Here is a 12,833-nt window from a genome sequence, read left to right as displayed (position 1 = left end):
TATATTACGAGCATCCTGAAAAATCCTACTAGGGCTCCATTTTTCAACAGTTAACCACTTTCCTCCCAAACACAAAGCAATTGTTTAGGGTTGTTTTTCAAGTGTGAATGGTAGTGAGCAGAAGAGATTATCCTGTAGTGTAGACAATTCTTGATTCCTGCCAATGGTATTGTCAGCATTCAGGCAGTCCTTTGCTATGTCAAGCTTGGCATCACTTTTCCTGCTGGCACAATATTGTGCAGCAATTATTGGCTGATGGTCGGATTCCAAAAGATCTCCTGTATGGAGAATTAGTGCAGGGAAGCCGCCCCCGAGGGAGACCACAGCTGCGTTACAAGGACATTTGCAAGCGGGATCTGAAGGTCTTAGGAATGGACCTCAACAGATGGGAAACCTTGACGTCTGAGCGTTCAGCCTGGAGGCAGGCGGTGCATCATGGCCTCTCCCAATTTGAAGAGACACTTGTACAGCAGACCGAGGCAAAGAGGCAGTCCCGAAACAAGCAAAACCAGGGAGCTGGACAGGGGACAGATTGGATTTGTCTCCAGTGTGGAAGGGATTGTCACTCTCGAATTGGCCTTCTCAGCCACACAAGACACTGTTCCAAGACCTCCATACAGAGCACGATACCATAGTCTCTTGAGACTGAAGGATGCCTATTCGGAAATTTCCTAGCTTTTGAATTGTGGGTACAGAAGCACAATATCCCACATTCATGAACTGGAGGTTTTTGAAGAATTGAATAGGGCTTTATAGGTAATAACCATCATTTTGAACTGGGCCCGGAAACAGACTAGCTGTCAGAGAAGGTCTTGTAATAAGAGAATTACATGCTCCGTATAACCAGTACCAGTCAACAGTTTGGCTGCAGCATTTTGAACTAGCTGAAGTTTCCAAACAGAGGCAGGCCCATATAATAAAATGGTTTGTTAGCTATGCAAAAATGTGTCAGAAATCAAAGCACCCCTACCCCTTTCTTCCCCTGTAGGTTAGATTATTTTGCCTGTTGTGGACTGGAGCTGACTGGATTAATAGTATTCATTCATTCATTCATTCATTCATTCATTCATTCATTCATTCATTCATTCATTCATTCATTCATTCATTCTATTTATATCCCGCCTATCTAGTCTTACGACCACTCTAGGCGGCTTACAAACACATAAGACAACAAATAAATATAAAAAGAATTATTACATTAAATAGCCAGTTCTTCAAGATGGAGAAGAGAAAATAAAAAATAAACCGAAAAAGAGAGAAAAAAAGAATCAGATATTAACTGGAGGGAAGGCCTGCCTGAACATCCATGTTTTTAATTGGTTTTTAAAAATACCCAGTGAAGGGGCCGCATGAATCTCTAGAGGCAGAGGGCCATGTGATGCAACATGAGTGTCCAGTTTGTTTCAGAAGGCAAATGGGCAAAAGGCAGAGTGACATGATCCAGGACACAGAAATGGGAGGCTGTTGCTTTTTGGAAGATTGCAGAGATGAAGCAGAGGCATTTATGCAGTTATTCTTAACAAGGGGTTGGTCAAGCTGGGAGCCATGCAAAGGAAACTTATTTAAAAAAAACACAGCAGGACCCTTATTTTCTTCATGGGTCACCTGATTCATCCGTGCTGACCAGCTGCAGCCTCTTCATCGCACTATCACACCACAGAGCAGCATGGCTAAAGATAACTGGTTTCTCCACAAGAATTTGCCCTTTTCTTTGTGTGCTTAATTTTTTGATGGAATGTTGTATTGAACCTTACTGATAATGTTACTAATGTAAAATGAACATGGGGGCATTTCTGTTTTTTCTTTCTGGTCATAGTTCCTGTGTCATACTCAGCTTTAAAGCAATAGAGTTTCTGAATGGTCTCTCAGCTGTGGCTAAAGCTTCGTAGTGGAGGGAGTTGTTGAGAAGAAATTGCAGAGAAGCTAATATTTTAGTTTGTGTAGTCTGGGCTTGTTGTCGGACATGGGCTTTTCCTTTTTAAAACTGGTTGTCAAAAATGATACCTGCGGAGTTGCCATGGAAAGTCGGAATGTATGAACTTAATCTTTTAATAATATTGAATTAAATTTGTTCTATAGGTGGGAGATTGAATGAGTTAGTACTGAATTAAAGCATTGAAAATTAGTGTGGTCACGAAAGAGTGCACTTCATCTAAAAACATTCCTGCATAATGTAGCTAAACAGTACTTGTGGAAGTTTCTCCTAAGATGTCAAAAGCACTTTTGTTGACCTTGATGTATAATACACTAATTGTGAAATAAATTGTACAACATTCAGATGGTATTGCAGTAAACTACTGTCCGGGAGGTAATATGGAGCTTAAATCTTACTCTAATCCCCTCCAATTTCTGTTGCAGCAAACCTCCCTGTATGATAAAAAGAGATAGCCTTCCCATTCTTGTATAAAGAAGCACTTTATACCTGACCAGCCTTCTAATGGCAGCAAGGACATGCAGCTGCAAGGATAGAATTCTCTGTCAACTCATGTCCTATACAAATCCTGGAATTCATTACCATTGTTACCTGCCTTAGCTGCTGCAAGAGTCTCTTTATTTCTTGCCTGTGGCTAAGGCTTTTCTGTTCCTCAGTTAGATAGTGAAGAAAACAATGACTTGGTCAGAACCTCTTAATGCTATCCACATTAATAAGGAAAGATGGGTATCTTTTCTGGCTGTAAGACAGCAGGATTATCATCATGGTTTTGGCAAGGATGATAGCTGTGAAAAGGTGACTGTAGGATTTACACTGATATTTCCATAGTCTGTAAAAGGTTGCTCCCCACAGCACAATAAAGTGTTGTAACTGTTGTCTAGAGCAAAGATACGGAACAGGTGGCCTTCCATAGGTTGCTGGGCTACATTAATCATGTGTACAAATGGTGATAGAAACTGTTGTCTAGCAGCATCCAGAGGGCACATACTCCCTATCCCCTTTTATGGCATCCTTCCCCAACCTGGTGCCTTCCAAATGTTTTGAATGGTCTCATGAGCCATAGTCAATATGATTGATGGAGGAGGATCATGGAAGTTCTAGTCCAAAACTTCTGGGGGAAATCATATTATGGAATTATCTTCTAGAGATCAGTTTATTTTAGGATAGTGCAAGTAGTCTGAAATAGGACTACTTCCTGTAGTAAAGCTTGGAATCCTTGGTGTGCTTGCATACTGGATATAACTTTGTAGTAGTGGTTTAACTGTCCTACATTCCTTACTTGCCATGCTTGAAAGGTTGATGGCAGTTTGTTTTTTTTTAAACATTTCCAGTCCAAACTAGAGAACCGGGAATATAGAGATGCTCAGGAATTTGCAGCTGATGTCCGATTGATGTTTTCCAATTGTTACAAATATAACCCACCTGATCATGAGGTGGTTGCTATGGCACGGAAATTGCAGGTAAACAACAGATATATTCCAAATGATTTCTTGCTTTTAACTAGTAATTTTTAAATGTCAAAAACTGATTTTGAAAATGAACTGTTTAATGTGCATGTTACATTAACTTACTGTATTTTATACCTTTGGGACCTATGGTTAGATCGCTGAAATTTTATTTAAAAAATATTTATTGCTCTAATATCCAAGACTTCAGACCTGGTTTGGATGGTGACTGCTGGCAAAAGAGACAAGGGGAGTGTGGTTTTACTAATTCTCCTGGAGCATAATAGCTACTGACATGGTATTCTAGACTGCCTTTCTGAGTTTCAAATTTGGGGAACCATGGGTGAGTCTTCTCTGTTCTGGCAGTTACCAGACGTGAAGAGTTTCTAAAGGCAGCTGCTGAGGAACCATTAGATAACTGAGTATTGATGATTGTATTTTCCCTAGGATGTATTTGAAATGCGCTTTGCTAAAATGCCAGATGAACCTGAAGAACCTGTGATTCCACCTTCCTCTCCAGTAGTGGTGCAGCCCCCACCCAAAGTGCCCCCACCTTCATCCAGTGATAGCAGCAGTGACAGCTCCTCTGATAGTGACAGTTCATCAGATGATTCAGAAGAAGAGCGAGCTCAGCGACTAGCAGAGCTCCAGGAACAGGTAAAACGTTTATGTATCCTACTTGGGAAGCTAACTGTATCCTCCTTTGCTTAGCATTCCGTTTGGGGTCAGGATCAGGTTGGCCCTCTGGGTCAGGATCAGGTTGGCCCACATCTAATCCGGGTCTCTGAGCTCATCTCTGTTTATATAGTGCACCATCTATGATATGGCTGCTACGGGATTTCAACAGAAGTAGAGAAACTGCCACTGCTAAAGTTTCTCAGCTCTGTAGCAGGTTAATACTGCTTCTGGGAGGATAGTATACATGTCCAGATACCTTCTAATTCTACATCTCATTATTTTACTTGGAAACACTCTGATAGGACTTATCTTCACCCAACTTCTTTTTGCATGCATTACTTAGTAGCCAAGCCAAAACTTAGTTGTCAGTTAGTTACCTGGGAGAAGACCTTCCAGTTGCAACGTTCAACCTGCTGTCACATTCGCCTTTCCTGCTCTGAAACAAAGAACATCAGTGAGGAAAGGAGTGTGGGCGGTAGCAGTTTCGCATCTTGGCCAAGCAGCTGTTTGGAAAAAGAACACCCAGACTTCCTGCCATCTCTGGGGCTAAATATGTGTGTGGAAATCACTGTGCCAATTCACGGGAAATCCTCAACCACTTTGGCTCTTTTAAAGTTGTAAGGAGAGCTTGCCGTAGGGTAGTATTACTCTTGCCATGGCAAATAGAATGTTTGGGGTCTATGAGTCACACTCCTTTCACCCTTATTGTGCTGCGGTCAGAAGTGGTATGTACCTAATTTTGAAATAAGCATCCAACTTCTACCACTACTTTTTTTGTATGCTAATAGTCATTGGGATGCGGTGGCGCTGCGGGTTAAACCACAGAGGTTTCTGCGCTGCAAGGTCAAAAGACCAGCAGTCATAAGATCGAATCCATGCGACGGAGTGAGCTCCTGTCGCTTGTCCCAGCTCCTGCCAACCTAGCAGTTTGAAAGCATGTAAATGCGAGTAGATAAATAGGTACCACCACGGTGGGAAGGTAACGGCGTCCCGTGTCTGGTCGTTCTGGTCATGTGACCATGGAAACTGTCTTTGAACAAATGCTGGCTCTACGGCTTGGAGATGGGGATGAGCCCTGCGCCCTAGAGTCAGACATGGCTGGATTAAATGTCAAGGGGAACCTTTACCTAAAATAGTAATTGTGCCAAAGATGGCCCTTGATATGCTGTGCCCTTTTCTTAGTTAAAAGAAAATTCTTAATGTCATCTTCTAGTGCTTTATAAGTATGGCATAACATCCTTGAAACAATAACAAATTGTGCAGGTTAGCAAAGAAAAAGAGCACTTCATCAGAAGGTGGGTGGTGAAAATAAAACAAAGAAATCAAGAGGAGGAGGTAAGAAAAAATTGTATTGATCTATATGTCTGCTCCTTAGCTTAAAGCAGTGCACGAGCAGTTGGCTGCTCTCTCCCAGCCACAGCAGAACAAACCAAAGAAAAAAGAGAAAGACAAAAAAGAAAAGAAAAAAGAGAAGCACAAAAAGAAGGAAGAAGTGGAAGAAAATAAGAAAAATAAAACCAAGGATCCACCACCTAAGAAAGTCAAGAAGAATAACGGCAACAGTAACTCAAGGTCAGCCCCTCCTCTGTGTGCACTGGTCTGTCATTTTTGTTTGATTTGTTTATGTTGAGGAGCAGGAGTGTTGTCAGGAGAATGTTAGAACCTACATTACTGCAGATATCTAAGGCCTCTTGTTGAAATCTGTATTTTAAGTCATAGAATAATATAATAGTGAAACTGGAGCTAAACAGTGTAAGCCTCTGCTTTTTTTTTTAGCTTACAGTTCCAAAGTGTACACATCTTTGAGGTTTGGGGACTAAGCAGATACTACTGTAATTCTTTTTCCTGATGCGTATACAGTTAGTCTCCAGCTTCTTAGTAAACCCTAAGAAGTAAGGAATAGTGTGTGTTTGTGTATCCATTAACTAGTATCCATGAACTCATTTCGCAGGAGCTTGAAGATACTGTACTTTATGTAAATAGACTGCTGTGTTGGGCAATTGTAATTATGACCTATGTTTTAGTCTTTGTTTCATTTGTCTTCCCTCTTCTTATTGAAAAGGAAGTCAAGGGTTGCCCATAGCCGGCATAGGGGCCTTTTCACCCAGTCACTCTGGAGTGAGATGTTCCTCCTGCTTACACAGTGGGTTGCTACTGCTTAAGATATGCCACAAGCAGAATTTACATACATCTACTCAGGAAGATGCACATAACCCTGAAGTGGCTCTTGGAATTTTGCCAAGTGTATACACTCACTGAAGTAAAGTTAAAATAGGCACACTGATAGGAAATTGTATGTAAGAAAAATATATACCGGAAACAAAGGGATGCTTATATAAACAAAAGCTATTAATTTCTCCAGAAGTTTTGTTTATGTGGTTGCAGAGAGCTTTGACAAGAACAAATGAGAGTACAGTGGTGCCTCGCTTAACAAGCGCTTCATTTAACGACGAATTCGCTTAGTAATGACATTTTCTGAGCGATCTTGCGCTCCGTTTAACGATGTTCCCTATGGGCGATTTTTGCATAGTGATGTTTGGGACCATGCTTCACATAGCGATGACAGTTTGGGTCCCCGTTTTGCTTAACTGTGGTTTTGACAGCCTCATGTTGGCTGTTTTTTAAATGTTTAACAATGTTTTTAAAATGTTTAGAATGCTTGAAATCATATAAGTGCACTTAATAAACCCTTTGTTAAACTAATTTGACTTTGTTCTGACTCTTTTTAAATTGGTTGTAATTTTTCCCCCCATTGAGATGCATTGAATAGGTTTCAATGCATTTTACAGTGGGGTCTTGACTTGAGAACTTAATCCATATTGGAAGGCGGTTCTCAAGTCAAAAAGTTCTCAAGTCAAATCTGCATTTCCCATAGGAATGCATTGAAAACCATTTGATCCGTATCTGTTCTTTTCTGTCCATAAAAACTAATGGGAAGCTGCTATTCCGCCTTTGACCACTAGAGGGGGGTATTTTGTTTCTTTTTTTCTTAGGTCAAGAAAGGTTCAGGGAAGGCAGGGAAAGTACAGTCCAGGCAGTACAGTACCAGACAGTCTGAAGACTGTCTCCCAGTCCACTCTCTAAACGCTGGGAGGAGTGAGGAAGCAGACAGGCACCCTTTTCACTGGCCAACAGTTAACTGAAAGTTCACATTTTGCACTTTCCTTGCCTCCTACGTGTTTTTTTTTTCAGTTCTTAACTCAAATCTAAGTACTTAAGTCAAGTCAGTATTTTCCTATGAGAGCGGTTCTTAAGTCAAAATGTTCTTAACTCGAGCGGTTCTTAAGTCAAGACCCCACTGTAATTGGGGAACCGCGTTTCGCTTAGCGATGTTTCCTATGGCGATTTTCGCTTAAGGACGGCAATTCGTTCCTATTGGAACGGATTATCCGGTTTTCAATGCATTTCGATGGGAAACCGTGTTTCACTTAGCAATGAAATCGTTTAGCAGCTATTTTTTCAGAATGAATTAACATCGCTAAGCGAGGCACCACTGTATAAGGGGACATATAATTATGGAGGGAATATTATCCCTTAACAGTTGACATTCTGCACACAGAGCCAAGCCCAGACATTGTAGAAATCTAGTCAAGAAGCTGGCTTTCTGGCTTCTTTCTTCATACAAAGCATATGTGTTATTATAACACTCTGCATATTTGAAAAGATAACATTAAGTACCTGTCTATCAGAAAGTGCTTTTATAACTGCTGTATCAGCAGCACTTTCTTTAATGTTCTCTTCCTGCATTGAGCTTCAGCACTTCCTCTTTTTCAGACATTAAGTCTTCCCTTCTTCCTTCTTAATCAGTGTGCTTACTGAAATTTATATCACATACTTTTTTTTTTTTTTTTTTTTTTGGTAGTGGGATTGGAAGGTTGATAGGAGCACAGAGAGGAATCTTGAAAAGCAGATACATTGCTGTAGCTCCTGAAGGTTTAGAATATCATTGTAGGAGAAAATTTGATAATAGTCTGTGACTCGTTGGCCCTTGGAGCTTCAGAGGCAATTGTGAGTTTGGAGATTTTCCTTCACCAAGAGATGTCCTGTCTCAGTTTCTGCCTCACTGATGTCATGAACTTCCACCACTGATCCATGGGAAGATTGTGAAACTTGCTATCTCAGCTGGAGCAAATGCTTGTGTATTGTTTGGTTTTACTTTCTGTCTTTCTTACTTTTGTATGGATGGACTCCCATCTACAGCTGTGAACACCTTCAGTCTTTTCAAACCACTTTTCAAACCTCTTACTGCCCAAGAGAGATAGTGCTCTGCCACCGCCATTCCTTTTCCATTACAAAGGTTCCTTATACCAAAAACTAGTCAAGTTACTATCCATAAAAGCTTCTTTGCCAGTAAATTACAATAATAGTAAATTAAATAACTAACAGTTTGTTGCCCTTTAAAGAAGACACCCACATTTGGCAGTTCTTGCATACAGAAGAGGAGGTCAGTTCAAAAGTTGGCATTCTGCTATTCTGATTGCTTCTGATCACAATCTTGTGCGCCTTTACCTAGCAGTTGTTGGCTGTTCCAAGCATGATTCTGGTTGCTCAGAAATAAACCCCACTGCCGTGTCAGTAGTCATAACTGCCAAGCAAGTACACATAAGATGACAGTCTTCGTTGCTGGATATGTTTTTAGGATTGCAGCCCTTCTAGAAAGCAAGATGGGTCTTCCTCTTGGGGAAACATGTTGAATGAGGCTGATATTTATTTATGGGATCAGTTAACTTCCCTGTAACAAACATGTCCTTTGTCTCTAGTCACCTACCCATGGCTTCTCAGATAGGTCTATTCTTTAAATAAATGAATTGGTGTAGATGAGACATCCCATTTGTCAAAACAAAAGAAGACTGAGCTGTTGCCTTAGATCTCAGACCATTGGCTGTGTTAGCAAACCATGAAATGAAAATGACAAGGAAGGGATGAAAAAGAGGAGATGTTTCTTTTCAATGAGTTTAAACTATTTCTCCATTCCTTTTCCTCCTTACAGAGGATAGTATTTCAGTGTGGACCAAAGGCAAGGGGAGTCCAGCCCATTTTTAAAAACTTAATTAGAATAAAGAGAAAAACATACACCGCACAAACAGGAAACTGCCTGTACAAGTACACAGTCTTATTACCAACTTCTAAAAAGCACAATAAGTGCTGGAGGCATTCCTTTTTTTATTTCTCCAAGGTGTTTCAGATCTCTTACCCTACCAAGATGAAAGGAGTTATTTAGTAGATACATACCAACTTCCTTATCATAGAAATCATAGAAAAGTGAAGTTGGAAGGAGCCTACAAGGCCATCAGGTCCAACCTCCTGCTCAATGCAGGAATAGAATCAAAGTATGTCTGCCAAGTGATTATCTAAGTTTTCTTGAATGCCTCCAGTGTTGGAGCACTCACCAACTCCTGAGGTAACTGGTTCCACTGTCGTACTGCTCTAACAGTTAGGAAGTTTTTCCTGATATTCATCTGAAATCTGGTTTCCATTGAGCTCATTGTTGCGTGTCCCACACTCTGGGATGATCAAGAACTGATCTTGTCCCTCTGTACGACAACCTTTCAAATATTTGAAAAGTGCTATCATATCTTAGTCTTTTCTCAAGGCTAAACATGCCCAATTCTTTCAGCCTTTCCTCATAAGGCTTGGTTTCCAGCCCCCTGATCATCCTTGTTGCCCTTCTCTGAACTTGTTTGAATTTGTTAGCATCCTTCTTGAAGTGTGGTGTCCAGAAGTGCTGAATAGAGGGGGATAGCACCTCGCAGGATTTGGAAACTATACTTCTATTCATGCAGCCTAAAATAGCATTTGCCTTGGCTCATATTTAGCTTGTGATCTAGGATATTTCAAAGATCTTTCTCCCTTGTCGTTTTGCTGAGCCAGGTATCCCCCATCTTGTAACTGTGCAATTGGTTTCCTTTTCCAAGGTGTCAAGTACTTTGCACTTATCCCTGTGGAATTTCCTTCTGTTGCTTTTGGCCCAGTGCTCCATCTTATTAAGGTCATTTTGAATTTTGTTTCCGTCTTCTAGGGCAGGGATCCTCAACCCCTGGTCCACAGCCCGGTGCCAGTCTGTGATCTGGGCCGCAGAGACACCCACCCCCATACATACTCGCCCCCACACAGCCCCTTTGCGCTTGCAGACAAGTGCATCCGAGTGCCCCCACCCCTTTACGCATGCCCGTAAGTGCGCTTTGCACATGCGCGGGCAGGTGCCCTGCCTTCCCCGCACACAGACCCCGTCCTCCCCCAACCACTCTGCGATGTCAAAAAGTTTAGGGACCACTGTTCTAAGGTATTAACTATTCCTCCCAATTTTGTATCATCTGCAAATTTGAACATCGTTCATTTCCTACGCTCCCTCATCCAAGTCCTTAATAAAAATATTGAAGAGCACCGGGCCCTGGACTGAGTCTTGGGGCACTTGTTACCTCCTCCCAGTTAGACAAGGACCCATTAATCGTCACCCTCTGAGTACGATTCTGTAGCCGCAAATGTGTATCCACCTGATCCTTGATCTATTCACACCTAGTTAGCTTGCTATTCAGGATATCATGGAGCACTTTGTCAAAAGCTTTGCTCAAGTCAGGATATACTACGTCTACAGCATTCCCTGTCTATCAAGGAGGTTACCTGGTCAAAAAATGAGATCAAATTAGTTTCGCAGGATTTGTTCTTGACAAATCTATGTTGACTTCCAATTAGTACTGCATTGTTTTCTAGGTGCTTGCACAATGACTGCTTTACGATCTGTTCCAGAATTTTCCTGGGATTGATGTCAGGCTGACTGTCCTGTAGTTCCCAGGTTCTCTTTTTTGCCCTTTTTGAAGATAGGGACAACATTAGCCCTCCTCCAATCCTCTGGAACCTCACCCATTCCCCATGATTTCAAGGAAATAACGGATAGCAGCTCTGAGAGTTCTTCAGCCAGTTCCTTCAGTACTCTTGGATGCAGTTCATCCAGCCCCGGAGATTTGAACTCATTGAGGGTGATAAGGTATTCCTTGATTATTTGGTTAGCAATCTCCAGTGGTAATCCTGTCCCCCCCCCCCCCCAATTTGCACTTCTAATTTGTTTGGAAGTTCATAGTCTGTCTTATGGGAAAAGATGGAACTAAAATAGGAATTGAGCACCTCTGCCTTTTCTTTGTCCTCTGTTATTATTCCATGTTCGTTGCAGAGTTGTGCCACTATGTCTTTTGTTTGTCTTTTGCTACTAACGTACCTGAAGAATGCTTTTTGTATTGCTTTTAGTGCTCCAGATAACCTCTGCTCATTCTCAGCTTTTGCCCTCCTAATGCCATCCCTGCATTTCCTTGCTACTTGTCTGTACTCCTTGTGGCCTAGCCTTCTTTCCATTTTGTATATATGTCTTTTTTTGGTGTTTAAGTCCTCGCTGAGCTTTTTGTGAAGCCACACTGGCGTTTTTTGCTGTCTCCCACCTTTTTTTCTTTAGGAATTGTTTGTAGTTGTGCCTTTAGAATTTTTTAAAAGAAGCTCCCACCCTTCTTGGACTCCTTTTCCTGTTAGGATTTCCTACAATGGGACCTTACTTATCCTTGTTCTGAGATTATTAAATTGGCTTTTTAAAAATCCAGCAGACCTGTGTGACTGCACTCTGCTTTTGTTTCCTTTGAAATCAAGAATTCTAGAATTCCGGATAAGACGGAAGTTCTGAGGGTGGGTGCCCCCGTGGTAGGTGGCTTGGGTGGCTCTCTCACATTTGGGGGGACCACCTTGGCTGCGAAGAGTGGGGTCCGCAGCCTCGGCATATATTTGGACCCGACGCTCACCATGGAAACTCAGGTGGCGTCGGTAGTCCGCACCGCATTTTTCCATCTTTGGCGGATTGCCCGGCTGCGACCCTATCTTGACATGGGGGCGCTCACTACCTTGGTGCATGCGCTCGTAATCTCAAGATTAGATCACTGTAACGCGCTCTATGTGGGGCTGCCTTTGAGGCTGACACAGAAACTTCAGGTGGTGCAGAATGCAGCGGCCAGGCTCCTTACAGGAGTGAGAAAATATCAACACATCTCTCCAATGCTGGCCGCATTGCATTGGCTGCCCATCTGTTTCCGTGTCAACTTCAAAGTTTTAATGCTTACTTATAAGGCCCTAAACGGTTTAGGACCTCAATATTTGGCGGAACGCCTCCTCCCACCAAGGTCTACCCGGATCACCCGCGCGAGTCAGGAGGTGAGGCTGAGGAGCCTGACGCCGAGAGAGGCCCGGAAGGAGAAGACACGAAACCGGGCCTTCTTGGCGGTGGCTCCTCGCCCCTGGAACAATCTCCCTCCGGCGATTCGCGCAGCCCCCACGCTGGGCACCTTTAAAACCCAATTAAAAACATGGCTGTTTATTCAGGCCTTCCCTCCAGCCAACTCTTGATTTTTTTTCTTACTTTTCCTTTTTATCTTTACTGCTGTTCTTGTTTGATTATTATGTATTTGTCTATGTTTTATTATTTGATTTTATATTTGGAAGCCGCCTAGAGTGGTTCGGTGGGCCAGATAGGCGGGGTATAAAATAAATAAATAAATAAATAAATAAATAAATAAATAAATAAATAAATAAATAAATAAATAAATAAATAAATAAATAAATAAATAAATAAATAAATAAATAAATAAATAAATAAATAAATAAATAAATAAATAAATAAATAAATAAATAAATAAATAAATAAATAGAAGGACATGGTCACTTTCCCTCAGAGTTCCTCTTGCTGCCACTTCCCCCACCAAGTCATCTCTGTTGGTCAGAATCAAGTCAAGGATAGCAAATCC

At 41.6% G+C, this 12,833-nt stretch overlaps 1 protein-coding gene across 4 annotated transcripts in view; it reads left to right on the top strand.

The window, feature by feature from the left end:
• The window catches only part of BRD4 (bromodomain containing 4), a 125,572-nt gene that overhangs the window by 75,279 nt on the left and 37,460 nt on the right, over positions 1-12,833 (top strand). For all 4 annotated transcript variants that reach the window (XM_020796303.3, XM_072990363.2, XM_072990364.2 and 1 more), the window contains exons 8-10: positions 3,265-3,393; positions 3,826-4,035; positions 5,432-5,628. In XM_020796303.3, coding sequence (XP_020651962.3) covers positions 3,265-3,393; positions 3,826-4,035; positions 5,432-5,628 — 536 coding nt within the window. The remainder of the gene's footprint in view (positions 1-3,264; positions 3,394-3,825; positions 4,036-5,431; positions 5,629-12,833) is intronic.

Source organism: Pogona vitticeps, chromosome 2 (assembly GCF_051106095.1).
Source record: "Pogona vitticeps strain Pit_001003342236 chromosome 2, PviZW2.1, whole genome shotgun sequence".
Lineage (NCBI taxonomy): Eukaryota > Metazoa > Chordata > Lepidosauria > Squamata > Agamidae > Pogona > Pogona vitticeps.
The sequence above is the reverse complement of the archived record's forward strand: the minus strand, read 5'-3'. Positions and strand labels throughout refer to the sequence as shown.